Genomic DNA, 19,696 nt, shown 5'->3' with positions numbered 1-19,696 from the left:
AAATTGAGTGCTCTTGGTGTTTTCGTGTTTTTTACCTATGATTTTGATTCCTTTGATTCTGATATGATTATGTGAAATTGTTTGAGAGATTTTACTCCTCATGTTGTGAGAATCATTTTTGTATAATTTGTTTGTGTTTTGGATAAGATTTACTATATTAACGTGATAAATTGTTATATTAGGATCGTGAAATTATGATTAAAATTGTGTGTAAATGATAAATTGAATATGTGATAAATTGTTAAACGTTAAATTGTGGACATGGGATATGGTTGTGAATAAGTGTGTGGTTAATACTTGATGTGACAATACTTGTGTTTTGAGTTGTGAATTACAATAACCAAATTGGTGTTTACCTTGAGAAAAATGTTTATGTGCGAAGTGTTAAAAGGAAAGTATAGGATTCCAAGTTAGGAACCTAAAGTGTTAAATTATAGTGCAATGTGTTAAACATGTTTGAAAACAAGTGTGAGGTCGTGGGTATTATATAATTCATGAGCAGTGTCTGCGTGCAAAAGTTGTTTTAGGGGTTGGATCTGAATCAGGAAGGTGAGGCCCTAACAGATTTTTCGAATTTTAGGCCTTGGGTGTAAAGACACTCGATTTGAGTGCTCCTTTAAGTCTATGTTGATCCCATATGATTGGAGTATTCTCACAAAACAGAGTGACCCTGACTGGTCACCTTATGATTTTGCTTAATAAAAGTGACCTAACATACCCATTGTGTGGTGTGTCTTGTTATGTACTCCTAAGCTCCATAGTGTGGGTTTTCACTGATATGGTGTCACATTACATATAGGCTTGAGTCTTAGTATAATTGTTGCATAACGCGTATGAATTGTTTATTATGAAATTGATGAGTGTTGTTACGTTTTGACTCGAGGGTGTAATTCATGTGTAATGTGATTAGTGATTGAAAAATGAATTTTAAATGATGATGTGGTGAGTGACGTGGATTGTATTAAGTTGGTTATATTATAAATATTTCTATAATGTATTTTGCTTATGCCATTGTTTATTTGTATTTTATTTATAAATGTTATAACTCACTTCCTATGTGTTATTTGTGTTTGAATCTTGTGAAGATATCAAACCTTATGTTTGTGGGAGCATATGATTAGATAGATGATTTTAAAAAAAAAAATTACGCTAGAAGATGGTAGGACACAATGCTCTGATAAGATGTGACATTGGGACATGGATTTCTGTTTTAATTACATGATGTTCGAAATATGTATTTTACTCTATTTTATTTCATTGCTTAACTTGAGTTCTTTTTTGAGTCGGAGATGTTCTTTTTTTTTTTTTGACAATAATAAAGTGAATGTGACCATTTTATCCACGTGAATTTGTTTAAGCGATTTGAATAAAATTGATTTAATAAAACTTCAAATTTTTATATATTTTTCTTAATTATATATATGTCGGGATAGAAATTATTACATTATAAACTACTTAAGTTAGAATTTAAAATACATATCATTGTTGTAGTAGAAGGACAAATACCATCTAATACACAAATTAATCACGGAAAAATAAAAAATGACAATAATTTTATTATCTCAAGTTTTAAAATACAAATATGTTTGGTAAAAAAAATAAGCAAATATATAAACATAAGTGTAAAATATAAATTAAATTTTATAATATGAGTGATGTTATTCACCTATTAAAAAAAGACTCAAAAATACATGACTGGAAGTCCAAATTTTAATGATCCTTTGGATTTTAAGTAGTTTTATTTTGGTGTAAAAGTGATTCGTTTACTATTCAACATTTTCAATTATGAAATAACTTTCTGTAATTAACTTTTTAGTTTTTATGTTTTTTAATTTTTTTAATTTTCTTCTAAAAAAATTATGATGAAAAAACCTGTCAATCCAAACGCACTATGGAATGACGGGAAGGGGGACAACAACAACAACAACGCCTTATCCCACTAGGTGGGGTCGGCTACATGGATCAACTTCCGCCATAATGTTCTATCAAGTACCATACTTCTATCCAAACCATTAATTTCGAGATCCTTTTTTATAACCTCTCTTATAGTCTTTTTGGGTCTTCCTCTGCCTCGAATTGTTTGTCTTCTCTCCATCTGGTCTACTCTCCTCACTACAGAGTCTACCGGTCTTCTCTCTACATGCCCAAACCACCTAAGTCTATTTTCCACCATCTTCTCTACAATAGGCGCTACTCCAACCCTCTCTCTAATAGCTTCGTTTCTAATTTTATCATGTCGAGTCTTACCACACATCCACCGCAACATCCTCATCTCCGCTACACCGACTTTATTCTCATGTTGGCTCTTGACCGCCCAACATTCTGTTCCGTACAAAATCGCCGGTCTTACCGCAGTCCGATAAAACTTTCCCTTTAGCTTGATCGGTACCTTTGCATCACATAACACCCCCGATGCTTTTCTCCATTTCATCCATCCTGCTTGAATGCGATGATTCACATCCCCTTCAATTTCCCCATCATCCTGTATTACAGACCCAAGATATTTAAACCGTGTGACTTGAGGGATAATATGGTCTCCTATTTTCACCTCTGAGTTAGAAACCCTCCTTCTTTTGTTGAACTTACATTCCATATACTCCGATTTGCTTCTGCTTAGGCGAAAGCCATGTGTTTCTAGAGCTCGTCTCCAAGTTTCCAACCTCTCATTCAATTCCTCCCTCGACTCTCCAAGGAGGACTATGTCATCTGCAAAAAGCATGCATCTCGGCGCTATCTCTTGGACTTGTTCCGTGAGGACATCCAAAATTAAGGTAAAAAGGGGGAAATGTAATAAAATCAAATTGAACTAAATAACACCAGATTATAGTTGTATTTGAATTGAAAAAAGATTAAATGAAATAGAATAGAACATGATCAAATGCATATCACTCTTTGCCTTCCAATATACCTCTTTCTTCTTCTCCAATTTGGGGATATAAAACTGTTTTTTTTTTCTTTTTCTGCCCCCATCATAAAAATTCATTCTACCTCATTTCGTTATATTACATTTGGCCATGGAAATATAACCACTTGTGTAATTTAATGTCTGAAAAAAGTGATAAATAATTCAATGTTTACCACCAATGTGAGCCAACACAATGTCCAAATTTTAAGCTAAGTTTACATAAAAATGCATATTAGAAATATATAGATATGTTAAACCAGTGTATCAAAAATAATTTTGGACAGAACCCTCTGATATACCTCCATCAAATATTTTCAACATAGACTGGAGACCCATAATTTATTTTTCTTGAATATCAATTTTTAACTTGAGATAAGATATAGAATGATTGTATATAAAGAGAAAATGATGACACTTATGGAGGAAAAGATGACAGAAAATTAATTATGAAAATTTGAATACATGCAAAGTTCATTGCCGGAACTATTAGTGAGAAAAGTTTGTAATATTTAGTCCTATGAAAAAAGAAAAATAAAATACATCTGCCCCTAAATATACCAATCTTTTTTTCAATTTTGTTTATCACTTTTTATAATACTCTTTTCAAGTTTTCAAGTTGTCTTTTGCCCTAATTACTTTACAATAAATATTATGAATTGAAAAGATAAAAATATTCTCTCTTATAAGAATTGTAAAAAAAGACTAACACATTAATTAATCAAATAAAAAATAATTAAGTAAAAAGAGAAAGATGATGATGAGTTGTAATAATTTGGGTAATTTTGAAAAAATAATATAAATTGCTAATAAATTTAATGTTACTAATTAAATTAACTAACTTTCTTAAAAAGTGTGAATTAGTTAAAAGAGTCTTATATTTAAAGATGGAGTAGTAGTATCTTTAAAAATTGGTCCTTAACTAAGCCTAATGACATTGTATGATTAATGTAATTAACCTCATCTAATAAGATAAGATTTTTATTGTTGACATATTTCAAGATGACATGTAACTAAATAGTTAACCTAGGAATGTAGTCAAAGTAGCACCTCTAAAATGTCAAGAGATGGGTGTTATATGCTAGTGTCATCTTATTATTTAGACGAAAGTTTGGAGAGTTATGATTTAAAACTATTTGGAAATAAAAGGGTATGAATCATGCACAAAACATAAACTACAATTGCATACAAAAACTCCGGAGATGATCACTCCGAATTTCATGCTATATGTTACAATCTATTACCAATCTATACAAGAAAAAAAAAAAAAAGCCCATTCAACTTCCATCCTTTGGCAATCCAAGCTCAAGGTTGCAAGGAAACAAAAACACAATCATCATCATATCTCTTGTACATGAACTTTGGTGTTTCAGATGCAAAACATGTGGACCCTATTATGACAAAATATTGTGTCCATACCCATCCAAGTAACCTAGTAAAGATTAGTTAAGGATGAGTAACAGGTGAGTGTACTGAGCTACTAGTGGTGCTGACCTGACGAGCACCATAGCTTAAAGATGGGTGCAGGAGCTCAGCCTGTGGAAAAGAACTGTTAGAAGGCACCTCTAAAAGCAGATCCTCAGAACTCTCACCAACAAAGTTGAAAGAATCCAGCATGTGCAAGCCACCAACACCATGGGGTAAAGCAAATAAGCTTTTTGGACTGAAGCTAGAGCCTTCTTCTACAACTTCTTTGACCTCACAGCTAGGAGGCTTTATGATCACCCTTTTGGGGCTCCTCATCGTTGTCTTCAATTCTGAAATTTGCATGATTACTTGATTAGTGTCAAGAATCGTTCTTCAATAAATCATCAACAGCAGAGAAAACAAACAGCTCAACTAATTATAGTTTCTAACTAGTAATAGAAGAACAGTGACTTGGCTTAACATGTCTCAAAGTAAAAGCTCAGCATATATTTAGAGCATTTTCCAAGGGAAGTATGTGAATATTTTTATTTTTCTTTGTTGACATAAGATTTTAAGCTAACCTGGAATATTTTGATTTCGGCTGTCATGCTCACGCATTCTTTTGCCAGTTGTAACATTACTTGATTCCATAGCAGTAGAACCCAAACCAATAGATTTTCCAGATTTGTTTTCACATTTCTGAACCCATAGAAGGAAGCAATGTGAATATGAGTGTTCAAGACCAAATCAATCCAATCAAAACTGAAAAAATGTGAACCAAAAAACTTGAAAAATTAATTGGATTGAATCAGTTTTTGGATCCAAATTTGAAAACTAAAACCAAAATTTTATAGATTATAATTTTTAAAAAGATACTTTACATGAGAAATTTTTATATTATTCATGCCTAATGTAAGAAATTCCCTATTGAACAATCAAATCATGCTTGGATATAAATTTGATTGACAGTTTTCCAACTATAATAAGAATTTAGATGTATATTTTGACATATTTGCTTAAAAATAAACCAGTACAAACCTTAAGAAAATTATAGTGTTCTACCCATTTCGACTTTGACAGATTAGATAATGCAAGCCTTTCTAATGTCTTCCATTCTTCAGGTTTTGCCCCCAACAAAGAGATGTTAAAGACTCCTTCCCCGAGAAGTTGCTGAAAATAGATTAAGTTCTCCTTGAATTGGAAGCTATTGAACATGTTTCTAAGGCTGCAAATACAACAAAACAATCAGTCACTAATGTAGGATTCAGTCCAGATATCTTCTATGCCCTCAACATTTGGATATCTGATTCACAACAGAGGCATTGTTATTTTTATTTTTATTTTTTTGGGGGGGGAGCGGGGATATTCAGGCATCAAATGGCAGCAAATTGAAATAAAAGATGGATAGTTTGGTTACTTCAGAAAATTCTAATTGAATGAGGACTCAAATGAAATGCCTTAATTTTCTTGAAATACAAAATTTATAGCTATTGTGGATTTGAAACTGCAATCCCCTCCCCCTTTTGAAAGAACGGACTTGAAATTTAAAACACTATGGCTTGCAAAACATCAAAAGAGTATTCAGTCATAAATAATGATAAAATTCAGTTCAAACAAGAGTAACAGATTCTAACCTATCAGGAAATTTAGCAGTATCAACCACTGGGAGATACTTCAGTAATTGCTGCTGCTGTTCATTTGTCAAGTTTCTCATAAACTCCTCGTAGTTGACTACATCCTAACCAAACATAATAGCAACCAATATAGTTATAAATACGTACATATGCAGAAAAATACAATAGTCACAATAAATAACCCAAAAACATGACTATATTATTTATGGAAAATGAATATTGCCTGTTCTCAAAAGAAATTTAAATCATATTTAAAATTCAGATGCTGTCTTGAAAGTCCTGAGAGTAGTTACATGAATGAAGAATTTAATAAAAGATTACGAAGCAGAATATGTGTGTGTGTGTGAGAGACAGAGAGAGCAAGAGAGAGATCCAATATTATTGATAGTATTGATGCAAAAACATGTTCAACTCACATTTAAATCTATTGAGCACAATGGTGAATCATGATTTCCATGAACTTGTAGTTTTTCAAGCTGAGACTTGTCCCTGAAATTAAAAAAAGAGTAAACTTTCTGTTACCAAAACAATTTCCACACACTCATCTCTAATTTCCACTGGTATAATGACAATCCATAAACATGTTGAGATCTTCATACCCCCAAATTTATGCTAGTAGAAGAATTTGTCTGTTTTCAGCCATGAATAGACAAAATGAAACTTTTTTATTATATTAATGCTCCTGCATAACTGACTAGAATAATGAAAAACTGTAAACTGGTGTGGGAAAACATGCCTTTCAAGCTTCTCTTGTTGCATGATTTGGCCAGCTGAGTTTTTGATCTTTTCAACTCCGTGAGATGAGAAGTTCATGCTACTGCGATCACTATATATAGGAATGGTACTAGAAAATGAATATGCTTCATTCATTAGGCATTGTTTATTATCAACTGAGAGAGAGCTAGCCTCAGACTCTTCATCACGAGCTATAGAGCTAGGATGCCTGATGAGAATGCTTCCATGTCCTATCTCAACAGAAACCATTGGTGTGTCACTTTCGAAAAGAAGATCCTCTTCAGAAGATGCAGAAAAATAAGACTGCTGTTCATGAAGAATAGTGCACAGGTCTCTCGTGAGCTTCTCAACAGATGAAGGCTTTGGACGACCTGCACATGTCCTCTTTTTTGAAGGCACCATGGCATCCCAGACCACTGACTGAGCAGGACCTAAATTAACCAAACTATCTGTCTTAGAATTATATGCTTCTATTAAAGAAACAAAGGAATCTGTTTTGAACTGCATTAATATAATAGATCATTGATAACTGAATAGAATTATGACAATCTGTTATGTCAAGTATGTAAAACTTGACATTTTACCCCAAAATAAAGTATTGATAAGGGAATACAGATATACATTAATAATAGATCATTGATAATCCATGTTTAATTGTAAAGCTTGCCATGAAAAATGTTTTGAGATAAAAACTGGATCTTCATTATGAAAAGAATTCAAATCACTTTTGAATTCTTAAAAGCACCCTCATCTGCTTTTCCACAATTTTTCTTTTTCCAACCCCCCCCCCCCCCCCCCCCCCTTCCCCCTCTCCCATTTCATTATCCAGTTCTTGATTAAGGTCACATAAATCAGGACTGTCATCAAAACCCATACTATTTCAATGGAAAGGACAATGCTGCCATAATCAGTTATGAAGAAAAATCTTCCAATGAAATCAGCAAAAAGTTATTGTTCAACCTGTCAAATCACTAGCATCTGGGCCACCAAATTGAGCACAGCTCTCTGAGTTAGAGACAGCTGACCCTGAGCTTGATCTATTGCTTGTATCTTCATCCACAACTTTTCGGTATCCTTGACTATAATCAGGAACAAACCCTCCAGATGCAGCATTACCATAGTTTTGCTTTCGTTTGACCAATTTCACTTCTGTGTTCTTATTTAATGATATGCTCTTTACCCTGGAAACCTTTTGATCCTCATAATCAATATTTTCTGCCCGGGCGTGCAAAGGGGTATAATTTGCAAGTGTTCCCTTTGTCCTCCATCGAGATCCACATGCATTGCATAGTACTGGCTTCTCAGGTGGCCCATTACGCCAAAGTGGTGTGCCTATGGCAAGTCTTATTTGTTAGAAAATCTATGATATATATATATATATATATAAAAACCTTGCAAACAAGAATAGAGATTATCTCTGATTGAAAACAAAACTAACAAACACGTATTCATATATTGCAGATATACAAGAAAACTGAACTGGACAAACATTTGAGACAGAATCATCTGTCAGCATTCATAAATCATTATCGTAAAGAAGTAGCCAATCCTGCTTGAATGGTTGACTATCTGTCCATTATCGGCCAGTTTAAATATTTTAAATAGCACATAGCAATATCCCTTTTGCAAGGAAAACTAGATATTAGTCTACACTCCACATTCCTCAAGCAGATATGGGTAAACTCAACTTAAGAATATATTTAGGATGGTACGAAGACAATGCTTGCATTTGAACCAAAACAATTAACCATTATCTGCTCAGTATTGTGGCAACAACATTAACGCAATCTAACTGAAAATTCTCATTTATTGGGACTGAAATCAATGTTTTCTCAAACACTGGCACTTGAGTTTTGAAGTGCACACCAATAGCAATGACTTCAACACTTGAACACCATTTCCAAGGTTTATCAGAAAAACAACGAACATCTCCAAAGCTTAAGTTGCAGGATAAGTTCTATCAAGGTGATCACTGATCAGTATAATTGAGAAAGGTTGAAAATATAATAATGAATGCTCATAGCAATTGAGTTATTTTTTCCAGACAGAAGACAATGGTGTAACACTCATCTGAAGGATGAATACAATGCATACAGTGACAACAAATAACTCTGTAAAATCCTTTCTGAAATAGAATGGATTAACTATGGACATTTTGCAAAAGAACAATTGTGCTCCTTTCTTTTGCTCTCTTTCTTATGTCCAAATAATCCAAATGTGAATGAGTGGAGTGTGAGTTGACTCTTTTGATAAAAGATCATTTAGAACAATAGGTGTTCTGCTTGTTGAGAAAAAGGTCCAGTCTAATATTCAATCAAACACAAGTTTAATTTTGCACCAATTAGATTTCCATACACTTCAGACACAGTCAATGAAAGCAAAGAGCCACTGAATGAGTGACAGAGAACAAATCAAAGCTGAAGTCAATAGAATTCAATTTTCCAGAACTTCCAATTCCAAATATTCTGGGTAATATGGTTGAATTCTAATACATCTAAATCAAAGAACATTACACTAAAATTTTCCCATTTGTTCACATTGGCCAGCAATTCTTCCATTGCACACATCTCTATTTTTTTTTTTATCAAAATCACAATCCATGATGCCACCGGTTGCAAGACAAAAATTCAAACTAAAAGAGGACAAATTTCAAAAATCAAAAACTCCCAATGGAAAAAACTGCAAACAAAAAAACTGCAATTGGGAGAAACAAGAACTCACTTGTAACTCCACAGTGATAGCAAGGCCCTTGCTTGCCCATGACTCAATCTTTTCCTCTAGTAAAGGGAAGAAGAAGAAAACCAAAATTGCAGAAAAAAGGGGGCAAAAATAAAATAATTTATTGACAAAAAGAAGGAAAAAAGATTGGAACTTTGCTGAAAATATAAACAGTTTGTTTTTGAAGCCTTGTGTATTAGTGGGTATTGAAGGCTTTATTCTGCAGCAAACCCAGAAGCCAGTTTGCAAAAATAAAAGAAGCAGAAACCAAAAGACCCAAAAAAAAAGTTTTGGGTTTGACAGTCCTTAAAAAAAATTCTTTTTTTCACAGAAACACCCACAAATCAAATAGAATTACAGAGATTGACATCTGGGTGTTTTAGCTAGGAATCTGTACAATCCAATGGAATAGATAAAACAAGTGAAGGAATCTCACAAATGACAGAAAAGAAGAAGAAGGGGAAGAAGGGAAGGTGCAATGGAGAGAGACAGAAAGAGAGAGGAAGGTCTGTGTATGTGACTTCTTGTTGTATTGTACAAGAAGTAAATGACCAGCTTTTCCTTTATTTTTATTTTTATTTTTTGTTTTCTTAACCCATTTTCTCTTCTTTTCTTTCTCTGGGTTTTTTTCTTTTATTTTTTTAAATTGTCTTTTGTTGTTGTTATTTGAAAGAATTATTATTTTGGTTCCCCTGATGTTACCTGAAAGATTTCAGTTTCCATTTTGTTAAACTAAAATTTAAAACCCTTCAGAAAGAAACTAAAATTTCAAAATTCTAGTTTAAAATTTAAAATAAAAAACAGTTTTATAATAAAAAAATAAGTTACAAAATACAAATAGTATTTCTTTTTTTGGATATCATTAGTGTTTCCTAACCTATTGATTTAGAGTTTAATCTTAATTGCAATGTGTAATTATTATTAAATCAAGATAATTTTATATTAGAGAAAATCAAACGTGAATTATTCCTCGTGTTTAGTAAGATATATAAAAGCATAAGTTTTTTCATGTACATGGTATGACATCTAATAACTTGTAATTTTATAATGTTAAAAAAATTGCAATTTTAGAAAATCCTTATGCTTTAATCAGTATTTACTGATTATTAATTATGTATCATACGTTTTAAAAAATGCTCTGATTTTAAAAGAAACTGATAGGAGGAATATTAACATATTATTGCATATATCATGTTGAATGTGGACTTTTCTAGTTTTCTTTGTTTTGCTTTTAATTTTTCAAAATCCTAATCAAACTTAAAATTAAAAGGCTGCCCCATCTTCACCATTCGGTTTTTTTTTTTTTTTGTCTAGAACAGTTTTCTACTCATAATAATAACTCACTGTTGATGACCAAGTGAAAAAAACAAGCCCAAAACTCGAGAAATATAAAAATAAGAGGGTGGAAGATACAGAGACTTTTGGCCTTTCCTACATTTTTCTACCTGTCATAATTTTCTTTTATTAGAGGATTATTTATCATATTTATCCATAATTTTATATTCTGTGTCTCGTGTGTGTTGTGATGGCATGATGTTGATGAATGAATTTTAGTGGTCTTTATAGAGAAAAAAAGGAATAAACATAGGGTAGCAATACCTGTGTGACATATTTGTTGTCATAAACCCAATCAACACCGTTGATTAAGCCAGGGCGGTTCATGTTGGGGCCACCATTAGTGATATGCTTTTGCTCTAGTTAGTATTTTTTTTAATTAATTTGATTTGAAACCAACGGTGATTAAGGAGGCTTATGGGCTTATGGCATAGCCCCATGAATCTCGCACTCAATTATTCAGAGCCAAATGCACCAATACAGGTAGAACAATTATCAAGCTAGGGGGCTAGTATTCACCAAACAAGAAAAGAAAAAAAATTAAGGGCGAGTAGTAATGAGATTCTCCAATTGAAATTGAAATTCATCACATCATCAAAGGAGAGGGATTTTTTTTTATGAGCTCATTCTAAGAAGACAATATGACAAACAGTATGCCCATGATACATAGTGGGTATCTCATGAATTTGACTAATTTGGTGCCTTGTGAAGTTCCTTATCTTTTAGTGGTTTCCAATTTCCACCCTTTAATTTTAAGATTGGAAAAGGCTATTGAGGGTGGAGTGTGTTTACTTTGTGTAAAGAAAATTGGTCCAACCCCATCATCTCTCAAACTGTATCATTAAATCAGCTTGATTGACTAAGGACATTGTGGAGTAGCAGCCACTAGATTACTTTCCTTTTTGTGCCCAAAAAACAACTGATATTTCTGAAACCTTGATCAAATCAAGGGTAAGAAAAAAACAGGCTTCAATGAATGATAAATCAAATGGCTCAAAGTCATTCCAAATAACATGTCTTGCGTTGTTAAAAACATTTATTAAAAAATTTAAAAATTAAAAGAGTCTTCCTGCAATATAAAAATGCATGTCCTTCATTTATAGTGCCCTTTAGGAATTCACAAATCACCAACAAGTCAAATCTTGCATCCATACTATTAAATTCAGCCTGGTCAATTTATAACCCTCTTTACATTGCAGATGAAACAGACATTTCAACACGCATTCTCGTTAACATGATAATTGGGTTAATGGCATTTTTAGTTTTTGAAAAAAATAAATAAATTTTGGATTTTGTTTCTTACTTTTTAAAATTAATAGCTTTTATTCTTGTATTTTAAAAATATTCAAGTTATAGTTCTTAAAAGGTTTTTCTCTTACACAGGGTTCAAAGTTTAAATATTTCAAAAAGTATAGGAATTAAAACTAACCGGTAAAAACTATAATTTACAGGTATTATACTTTAATAGTATTTTAGCATGTTCATGATATAAATATTTATTTTATATATTTCTAGTTTATAAAAAATAATTATTTCTAAATATTTAAATTATATTATAATTAAAATCAGTAATAAATAAATGTTTTTTAACATGTAAAACATATTTATATTTATGATAAATAATTTATGTTGTAATATATATATATATATATTTTTTTTTTAATTATTGGTATTTTCTTTTGAAAATTGTTCAAATTCAAGTTAAAATTAAAGATGTTAAAAGTAATACCTTGAAAGAGAGATAAGAAGTTAAGCTAAATTGTTCACTTGATACTAAAAGTATAATATTTATATGACATGCACGTTTGGAACTTATTTAAATTTTGAAGATAATATATATATATATATATATATATATATATATATATATATATATATATATGTGTGTGAGAAATTGAGATTTAATGTTACTTTTGATTTATTATATTTTATTATTTTGTTTTGGTATTTTTTATTTTGGAAAGTTTTATTTTGATATTTTTTATTTCTCATTTAAAATATTAATCATTCTATTAACTTTAAAATTTTTAATTACTATTTTTAAATAGTGACGGCGTTAGCTGTCACTGTCTTTATTTATTTCAAAGAATTATAAACCACTAAAAAAATCCACCTTCCCTTCCTGTGTTTTTCAATTGCTTATCATTTTTTTAAAATAAATAAAGATTTAACTTTTAGCTATTACTATTTTTAAATATTAATCCAAAATTTTAAATTTAACATAATGACTAACGTTTTAAATGAAAAATAAAAAAGTATTAAAATAAAACTTTTAAAAACTTAAAATGTATCAAAATGAAACATTTAAAATTTAATGTATCAAAATAAAATAATAATAAAACATAATGGATAAAAAATAAAATTAAACCTAAAATTTAAAATTTTTTAGAGAATATATCATATATATATTAGGATAGTAAAGTTCGCCACTTCATGAAATAAGAATATTTAAATGAAAATGAATATGAGAAAAATTAGAAAGAATAAAATATTAAAGAAACAAATATTCTTATATTTTATGTTTATATATATATATATATATATATATATATATATATATATATATATATATATATATATAAGTGGTAGGAAAATATATATTCAAAAGGATATTTAAAAGTTGACGACAAAAATTAAAATTTCAAAAATTAAAACTACCAGTAACCTATGATAATTTTTAACAGCTATAATATATCAAAACAAATTTTTCTTATTCCTATCATATATATTTATGACTATTTTGTCTTATGATTCTCTTTACCTATTATCTTTTTTTTTTTTTACCTACTATCTTTTATCTTTTACTTCGTAGATCAACTCTCTTTACATGTGATTATATGAATCTTTTTTAAGCATATCTAAATTTGTTAAGATAATCAATAAGTTGTTGGTCCAAGTGATATTGGATTTAATCCCTTAAAGTAAGATTTCAAATTTAAGCATTGTAGATAGAAAAAATATGATTGGAATAAGAGAATTACACTAAAAGTGATTTATGATATTTTTTGAAAAAAATTAATCGTCTTTCACATTAAGTCACTCTTTTATTAACTTTACCACCCAACATTTTATGAGGCTTGTCTCTAGGTTTCTAACTTTTAATTTATTCATTCTCTTGATTTTTTCAACTAAAACTATGTGTCACCTAGAAAAGGTATGTATTAACAAATTGGTTCATATATATATATATATATATATATATATATATATATATATATATATATAATATTGGTATGGAGTACACCATCAATTTTACTGATAACTAATTTTAGTCATATTTAATTAAGTCTTTTTTCTTAATTATGTTTTTTCATTTATAAGACTCAAATCTTATATCTTACTTAAAGATATGGAGTCTTATTCTACTCCTATCGCTAACATACTAGTGTTCCATATATATATTTAGTAAGCACATCTAGGATCAAAATATAAAGATAACGAGCTCAATGTTCAGGCTTGAAGCACACCTATATTATTGTTATATGATTTTTTTTGTATTTTCACCTTGCATTCTCATTATATTCGTGACTTCCTTCTACATCTATTTGATTGTAAGTAATTTGAACTCCTTTCTTCTTTAAATTATTTTTCTAGATACTCCATTGTACTTCAATTCCAAATCAATAAAAATCAGGTATATATAAATTTTTTATTTATTTGATATCACTCCATCAATTTTCATAGTAAGTAAAATAACTTCTACAATCATTTTGCGCCTAACATAACCCAAATGAATTCTGTAATGTGTAATCTCATCTTAATTTTTATTCGATTATCATTTCCTTGCTAAAGTGGCTCACAAGTTTTACTTTAATTTTTTTTATCAACAAAAGAAAGACTTTCATTAAGATAGAGGATCACGGATACAAGAAGTACTCACCCTTACATCAAATCTCAGACACACTCTAACCGTGAATAAATTCATATCCTCTATAACCCAAAAGCCCATTTGCCAAAATATTAAGTGAAAAAACCATGTATAAACTAAAAACTCACAAGTTTTACTTTCCATCAATAATATGATAAAAGGAACTTCCAAGTTCAATCCTTATGAAATTAATATACTTCATCTTCATTAAAAAAAAATACTTCATCTTCATTCATATGAAATGATTAGACTTTAAAATCTAACTGAACAACTTTGTGAGTCTGTCAAAAAAAAAAACTGAGTCATTTCATATTCTTTTTTTCTAACTTCTTTCATACTGCAATAGGTATATTATTTACTCTAAACTTCCTAGCATTACGCATCCTCTCTTGATATCATTAAGGCATAATTAGTTATTATTAAGAATTTTAAGTATATCTTATTATGTGCCAAAATACATAAATGAAAAGAAGATCCAATGCACAACATAATGGTGACAGACATATCCTATCAATGAGAATTGTTAGTTTCAATATATGCACAAGTAATTTTTAATTCATAGGCCAAAACAAATCCTATCAATGAACATTATCCATGGTAACTCCATGTAAATGATTTTATTTAGTTTTTCGGAATGCCTAGAACGTTGTCACTAAAACTAAAGTTTTACAGAAAACCAGAGAAAGAGAAAAGGGTGAAAAACAACATAATGGTGACAGACATACCCAGGCTCATTTATAAGAGGACCTCTCTTGAAGCTAAACTATGTTTTGCACAATTAAACTGATAAGGTTTATTATTTAAATATATTTAATTTATAGAAAATGAATAAATTTAGAAACATAGTAGTCAGGGTCATAGGCGGGGCCTATTGAAATGCATAACTGCCCCAGATGGACCTCTTCTCCTGGTTTCTTCTCTTTAATTAAGGGGTTATTATTGGGTGTGACCTTTCGAATGCTGAGGTCATTATATGGCAATGATCTAGAGCTAAATTAAGATATCTTCTGATTGGTCATGTACGTGTTAATGTTTTTTTAACTAGATGTAACATGTTAATGTTATTACATTATATAATTTTTTTTTGGCACTCTTCATTTTTAAGATAACACCTATATTTTTAACAATCAACATTTAGTCACATAAAGAAATTGTATAAATCTTAAATGAAAAAATAGCATGATATATTTAATATTTTAAATAAAATAAATTATGGAACTAAATACTTGTTACTAAAGAGTATTAATACTTTAAAAAATAAGGGTAGGCTTCATTGATATCATCATATATTTTGTCAAATTCTTGCCCATATTTTTATTTACTAAGAGATTATTTTCTATACATTGTTAATATAAAAAAATTATGCCATTAGCCAATTATAAATTCTTATAAGTATATTTTTAAATTTATTTGTTATAAAAATCATAATAATATATATTATGATTCAATAACAACGTTAATTGTTTTTAAATATTTACTCTTATAAAGAAAAAAAAGATTTACTATTATATTAACTTCTTTAATTATTTAAAATATATTAATACATTATTACTCACGATATAATGACATTTGCTGTTACCCAAGACATTTTATCATACCGAATATTTTTATAAGAAAATTACTCTGTAAACATTATAAAAGTGAGAATCAACCTCAAAAGTTCAAGTGTAATTTAAAAAGTTACAAAAATAGTAGTGGGTCCCGGAGGCCTGACTTAAGGTTGGGACACGTGTACAGCTAAAGTGCTAAGGTTCAGGTTGGAATGAGAAGTAGAAAGCTTAGTGTCGTTTTATTCAATGGTTGATTGGTTGTGTTATGACCTGCAATACAAACCTAGTATCCGGTATAACCAATGACCAATTTTTCTACTTTTTTTTTTTATGGGGAAAGAATAGATATCCACATGCATTTCCTTTGTCTACAACACACACTTCTACTTGTTATTCTCTTTTTTATTATTTTACTCTAAAATTCAAGACGACATCCTTTACCTATACCACACGTTGAATTTTTTTATTGGCATTGGATATGCAATTGTTTAAAAAGGGATTTAAAAAAATTTACGTGATCCATACTCTAGAGTAAGTGAAGTAATATTCTTCGAGGGTTTAAATTTTTACGATATATTAACTAAGGTATTAGTAAATTTACTTTTATTATAAACAAATAATAGGTGGTTCATTTTACAAAATTGAACAACCTAAAAATTTGACATTTGTCCAATTGGAGACCATTTTTATCAATTCACTCTTTTTTTTATAGTTTTTTGAATTTCAAAATCTTCTCTCCTATGAATCTGGATATTGTTGAATAGATATCTACAATTTTACTCTCATTTTGAATTTTGAAAATATTCTCCAGTCATCTCACACAAAGAGCACTTGTCACGCGCGTTATCTTCTCCACCCTTTATCCACCATGACTAAACTCCAACCACCACCAAACAACATTGTTGCACCATCACCGCCGCGCTGCACTCACTTTCAATGTGACAGATAAGTTTGAAATATTTGTCTTCTCTTGCTTCTTTCTTCTCATTACATATGGACTTTTTATTTGATATACATTTCAAATTTTTGCTGATGTTTTTTAGTCTTGCTTTTGCTTCTTATATCATAAAAAAATTATACTTAAAATTGTTGAAATTTTTTTTTGCTTATAAGATGTTTAACAAAATGTCTCACCCAAATTTCGTTATGATTTCTAGCAAGTCTTAGGTTACAAAAGCAACAATGACCATTAATTGACAAAAAAAAATTGCAAGCTCCCGTACACCATCTAAGCATATGAATATTGTTGAACACCATTGAAGAAATGTTGAAATTCATTTTTCTTATGAGGTGTTTGACAAAATGTCTCACCCAAATTCCATTATGATTTCTAACATAATCAAGTCATGATGATTTTAGTGTGAAATTTCCTTTTTATGAAGGATGCAACAAATGTTGCTATTGTCATTAATTATGAGTTTCTATTTATGTGGGTTAGGTGTCAAGGAATCAAGGTTAGAGCAATTGGATGAAATTCAAGTGAAAGCTATCAATACTTCTAATGGGAAGAATTTGCCTAAATGTCCAGCTTTAATCTTTGAATTCACAGGTGTTGCTTTTGGTAAAACAATACATCTCTTTGAAAGTCTTTGGTCAATTCCTTAGCAAGTTAATTTTTTTTTCTTTGAAAGTCTTGGGTTAGTTCCTTAGCAAGTCTTGGGATAGTTTATATATACATATAACATTGGGTAGCTTATGAAATATTTTTATTTTCTAGATATGACTATGAGGTAGGTATGCATCGTTGTAATTGAAGTTCAATTTTGTAACGTATTATGGACATGTTTGTTTTAAATTGTGTGATTTTTTGGTTTTGTTTAATTATTGTTATTATTATTATGTAGGCTCTAGTTAAAGGTCCCTTAATTCAACCGTGAAACTTTGTTGTTATGATGGGATTTTTGGTCTATGTGAGTTTTATGCTTCACATGATACAATTGTATCATCAAATGAGTTTTGAAAAGTTTTTACCTTTTTTTCTGTGTGGCAACACTTTGTGTTTGTATTTTGTTCTTCAAAAATCTTCCATACATGCTCTTCATTTGTTTTGTTCAATATATATTTTTGCATGTGTGTCTTCTTGGTATGGAGATTAAATAGTACCAAGTTGGGTGTTCCCGGCTTCCACTTTCTTAATATTTTAAAAAATAGTACCAAGTTTCTCCCATTTTTTCCGCATTATCTTTCTCTTCCCATTTCTTTTCTGAATTTGTTTTTGTATTTGGTAGTAAAGGAAGATGATGAAACACAATTTATTCAGTGAAATGTTGGTATCAATTTGAAGTCCAACGATGATAGCTTAAGAGTTCTCTACTTTTGGTAAGTCTTTCCATTTCTCTTTCCAACTATTTGGTAGTACAAAATAAATTTATATATAAAGAGGGATATCTTGTTCTTTATATACACGGTTCATTCCTCTTCTCTCCCTTATTCCTTTTTTTTCATCTATTTTTTTCCTTTTAATGTTTCATTCATATGATTTTGTTAGTTTTTATTGTTCCATTGATTTTGGTGTGGCTTTATTGATGGGTTATAGAGAAATAACTAAATATTTAGTTGATTTTATTTTGTACTACTTTACGGGTTGAAAGCTATGTGTTTGGTTAAATGTCCAAATATACTTTGAGATTTTCTTTGGCTATGCAGGAAACATTTCTACTCATTTGTTCTTTTAATTTTTATCTAGATAATGTTATAGGAGTCTTTGTACATTTTGTTTGAATGATATTGTGCTTTTTTATTCGTTTTGGACTGATTTATGAGTTGCAAGTTATATGTTTGATCTAATATCCAAATGAACTTTGAAATTTTTATTGGCAAGTTTTATTGGTTGGTTTTTAAAATATTGACATTAAATTTAGTGCATACTCACTATCATGCTACATTCAGAATATAGTTTAATTTTTTTTAGTGGACAAGTTTAGAAAATATCTTGAAAATATAGTTTAGCTTTTAATTTGGGGGATTTTGATAATCGCTAAATATGAGCTATTTTTATAATAAAAATATATTGAAAATATCTTTAAAATTATTTATTCAACAGTTATTTTTTGCTTAAATATTAGAAATTTATATTTTTTATTTATGACTTGCAGATATGAAAATGAAGGATTAAAAGCAAAAAAAAATCCAGAAAATATAAAAAATATAAATAAGGAAATTTTTTTGGCATCAAGCCCAAGTCCATTCCAACAACTATAGAAAAAGAGTCAAGCCCAATTCCACTCCAGTAGCTATAAGAAGGAAGTCAAGCCAAGGAGTAAAGACACACCGAGTCTCAAAGCACTCTAATACACACCTAAAGACTGAAAACTCTCCCTTGGGGAATTCTTTCTTCTCTTTCATCATTTTATATTCCCTTTTTTCCATCCTTTCTCCTCCATCAATTCCTATACTCCTTTTCTAGTGTAAGGCCCCTTATGGCTATGAGAGGCTAAACTCTTAGTTAGGGTCCAACAGGCCTAAAAAGCCATAAAATATATCGTACACTTTATATTTATCAATGCAAACAAGTGTTTTCTTTCCTATTATCCTTTCTTACTTTTAA

General features: G+C 30.0%; 1 protein-coding gene across 1 annotated transcript; it reads right to left on the bottom strand.

Moving 5' to 3' along the window:
- Positions 1 to 4,062: 4,062 nt before the first annotated feature.
- On the bottom strand, positions 4,063 to 9,926 carry LOC114393654 (GATA transcription factor 26-like). The gene is made up of 8 exons (XM_028355029.1): positions 9,400 to 9,926; positions 7,639 to 8,010; positions 6,680 to 7,109; positions 6,360 to 6,432; positions 5,944 to 6,047; positions 5,348 to 5,534; positions 4,891 to 5,008; positions 4,063 to 4,659 (listed from the first exon to the last, which is right to left on the bottom strand). The coding sequence occupies exons 1-8, from the start codon at positions 9,437 to 9,439 to the stop codon at positions 4,349 to 4,351; spliced, it is 1,635 nt and encodes a 544-aa protein (XP_028210830.1). The 5' UTR covers positions 9,440 to 9,926; the 3' UTR covers positions 4,063 to 4,348.
- Positions 9,927 to 19,696: the final 9,770 nt, after the last annotated feature.

This window comes from Glycine soja, chromosome 17 (genome assembly GCF_004193775.1).
Source record: "Glycine soja cultivar W05 chromosome 17, ASM419377v2, whole genome shotgun sequence".
Classification (NCBI taxonomy): Eukaryota; Viridiplantae; Streptophyta; class Magnoliopsida; order Fabales; family Fabaceae; genus Glycine; species Glycine soja.
The sequence above is the reverse complement of the archived record's forward strand: the minus strand, read 5'-3'. Positions and strand labels throughout refer to the sequence as shown.

Excerpts from the sequence above, each read along its gene's own strand:
- LOC114393654 (XM_028355029.1), bottom strand. The coding sequence starts at position 9,439 with ATGGGCAAGCAAGGGCCTTGCTATCACTGTGGAGTTACAA. Across the intron at positions 7,110-7,638 it reads AGATGCTAGTGATTTGACAG|GTCCTGCTCAGTCAGTGGTC; the intron begins GTTGAACAATAA and ends TGGTTAATTTAG. Across the intron at positions 5,009-5,347 it reads AACACTATAATTTTCTTAAG|AAATGTGAAAACAAATCTGG; the intron begins GTTTGTACTGGT and ends CTATGGGTTCAG.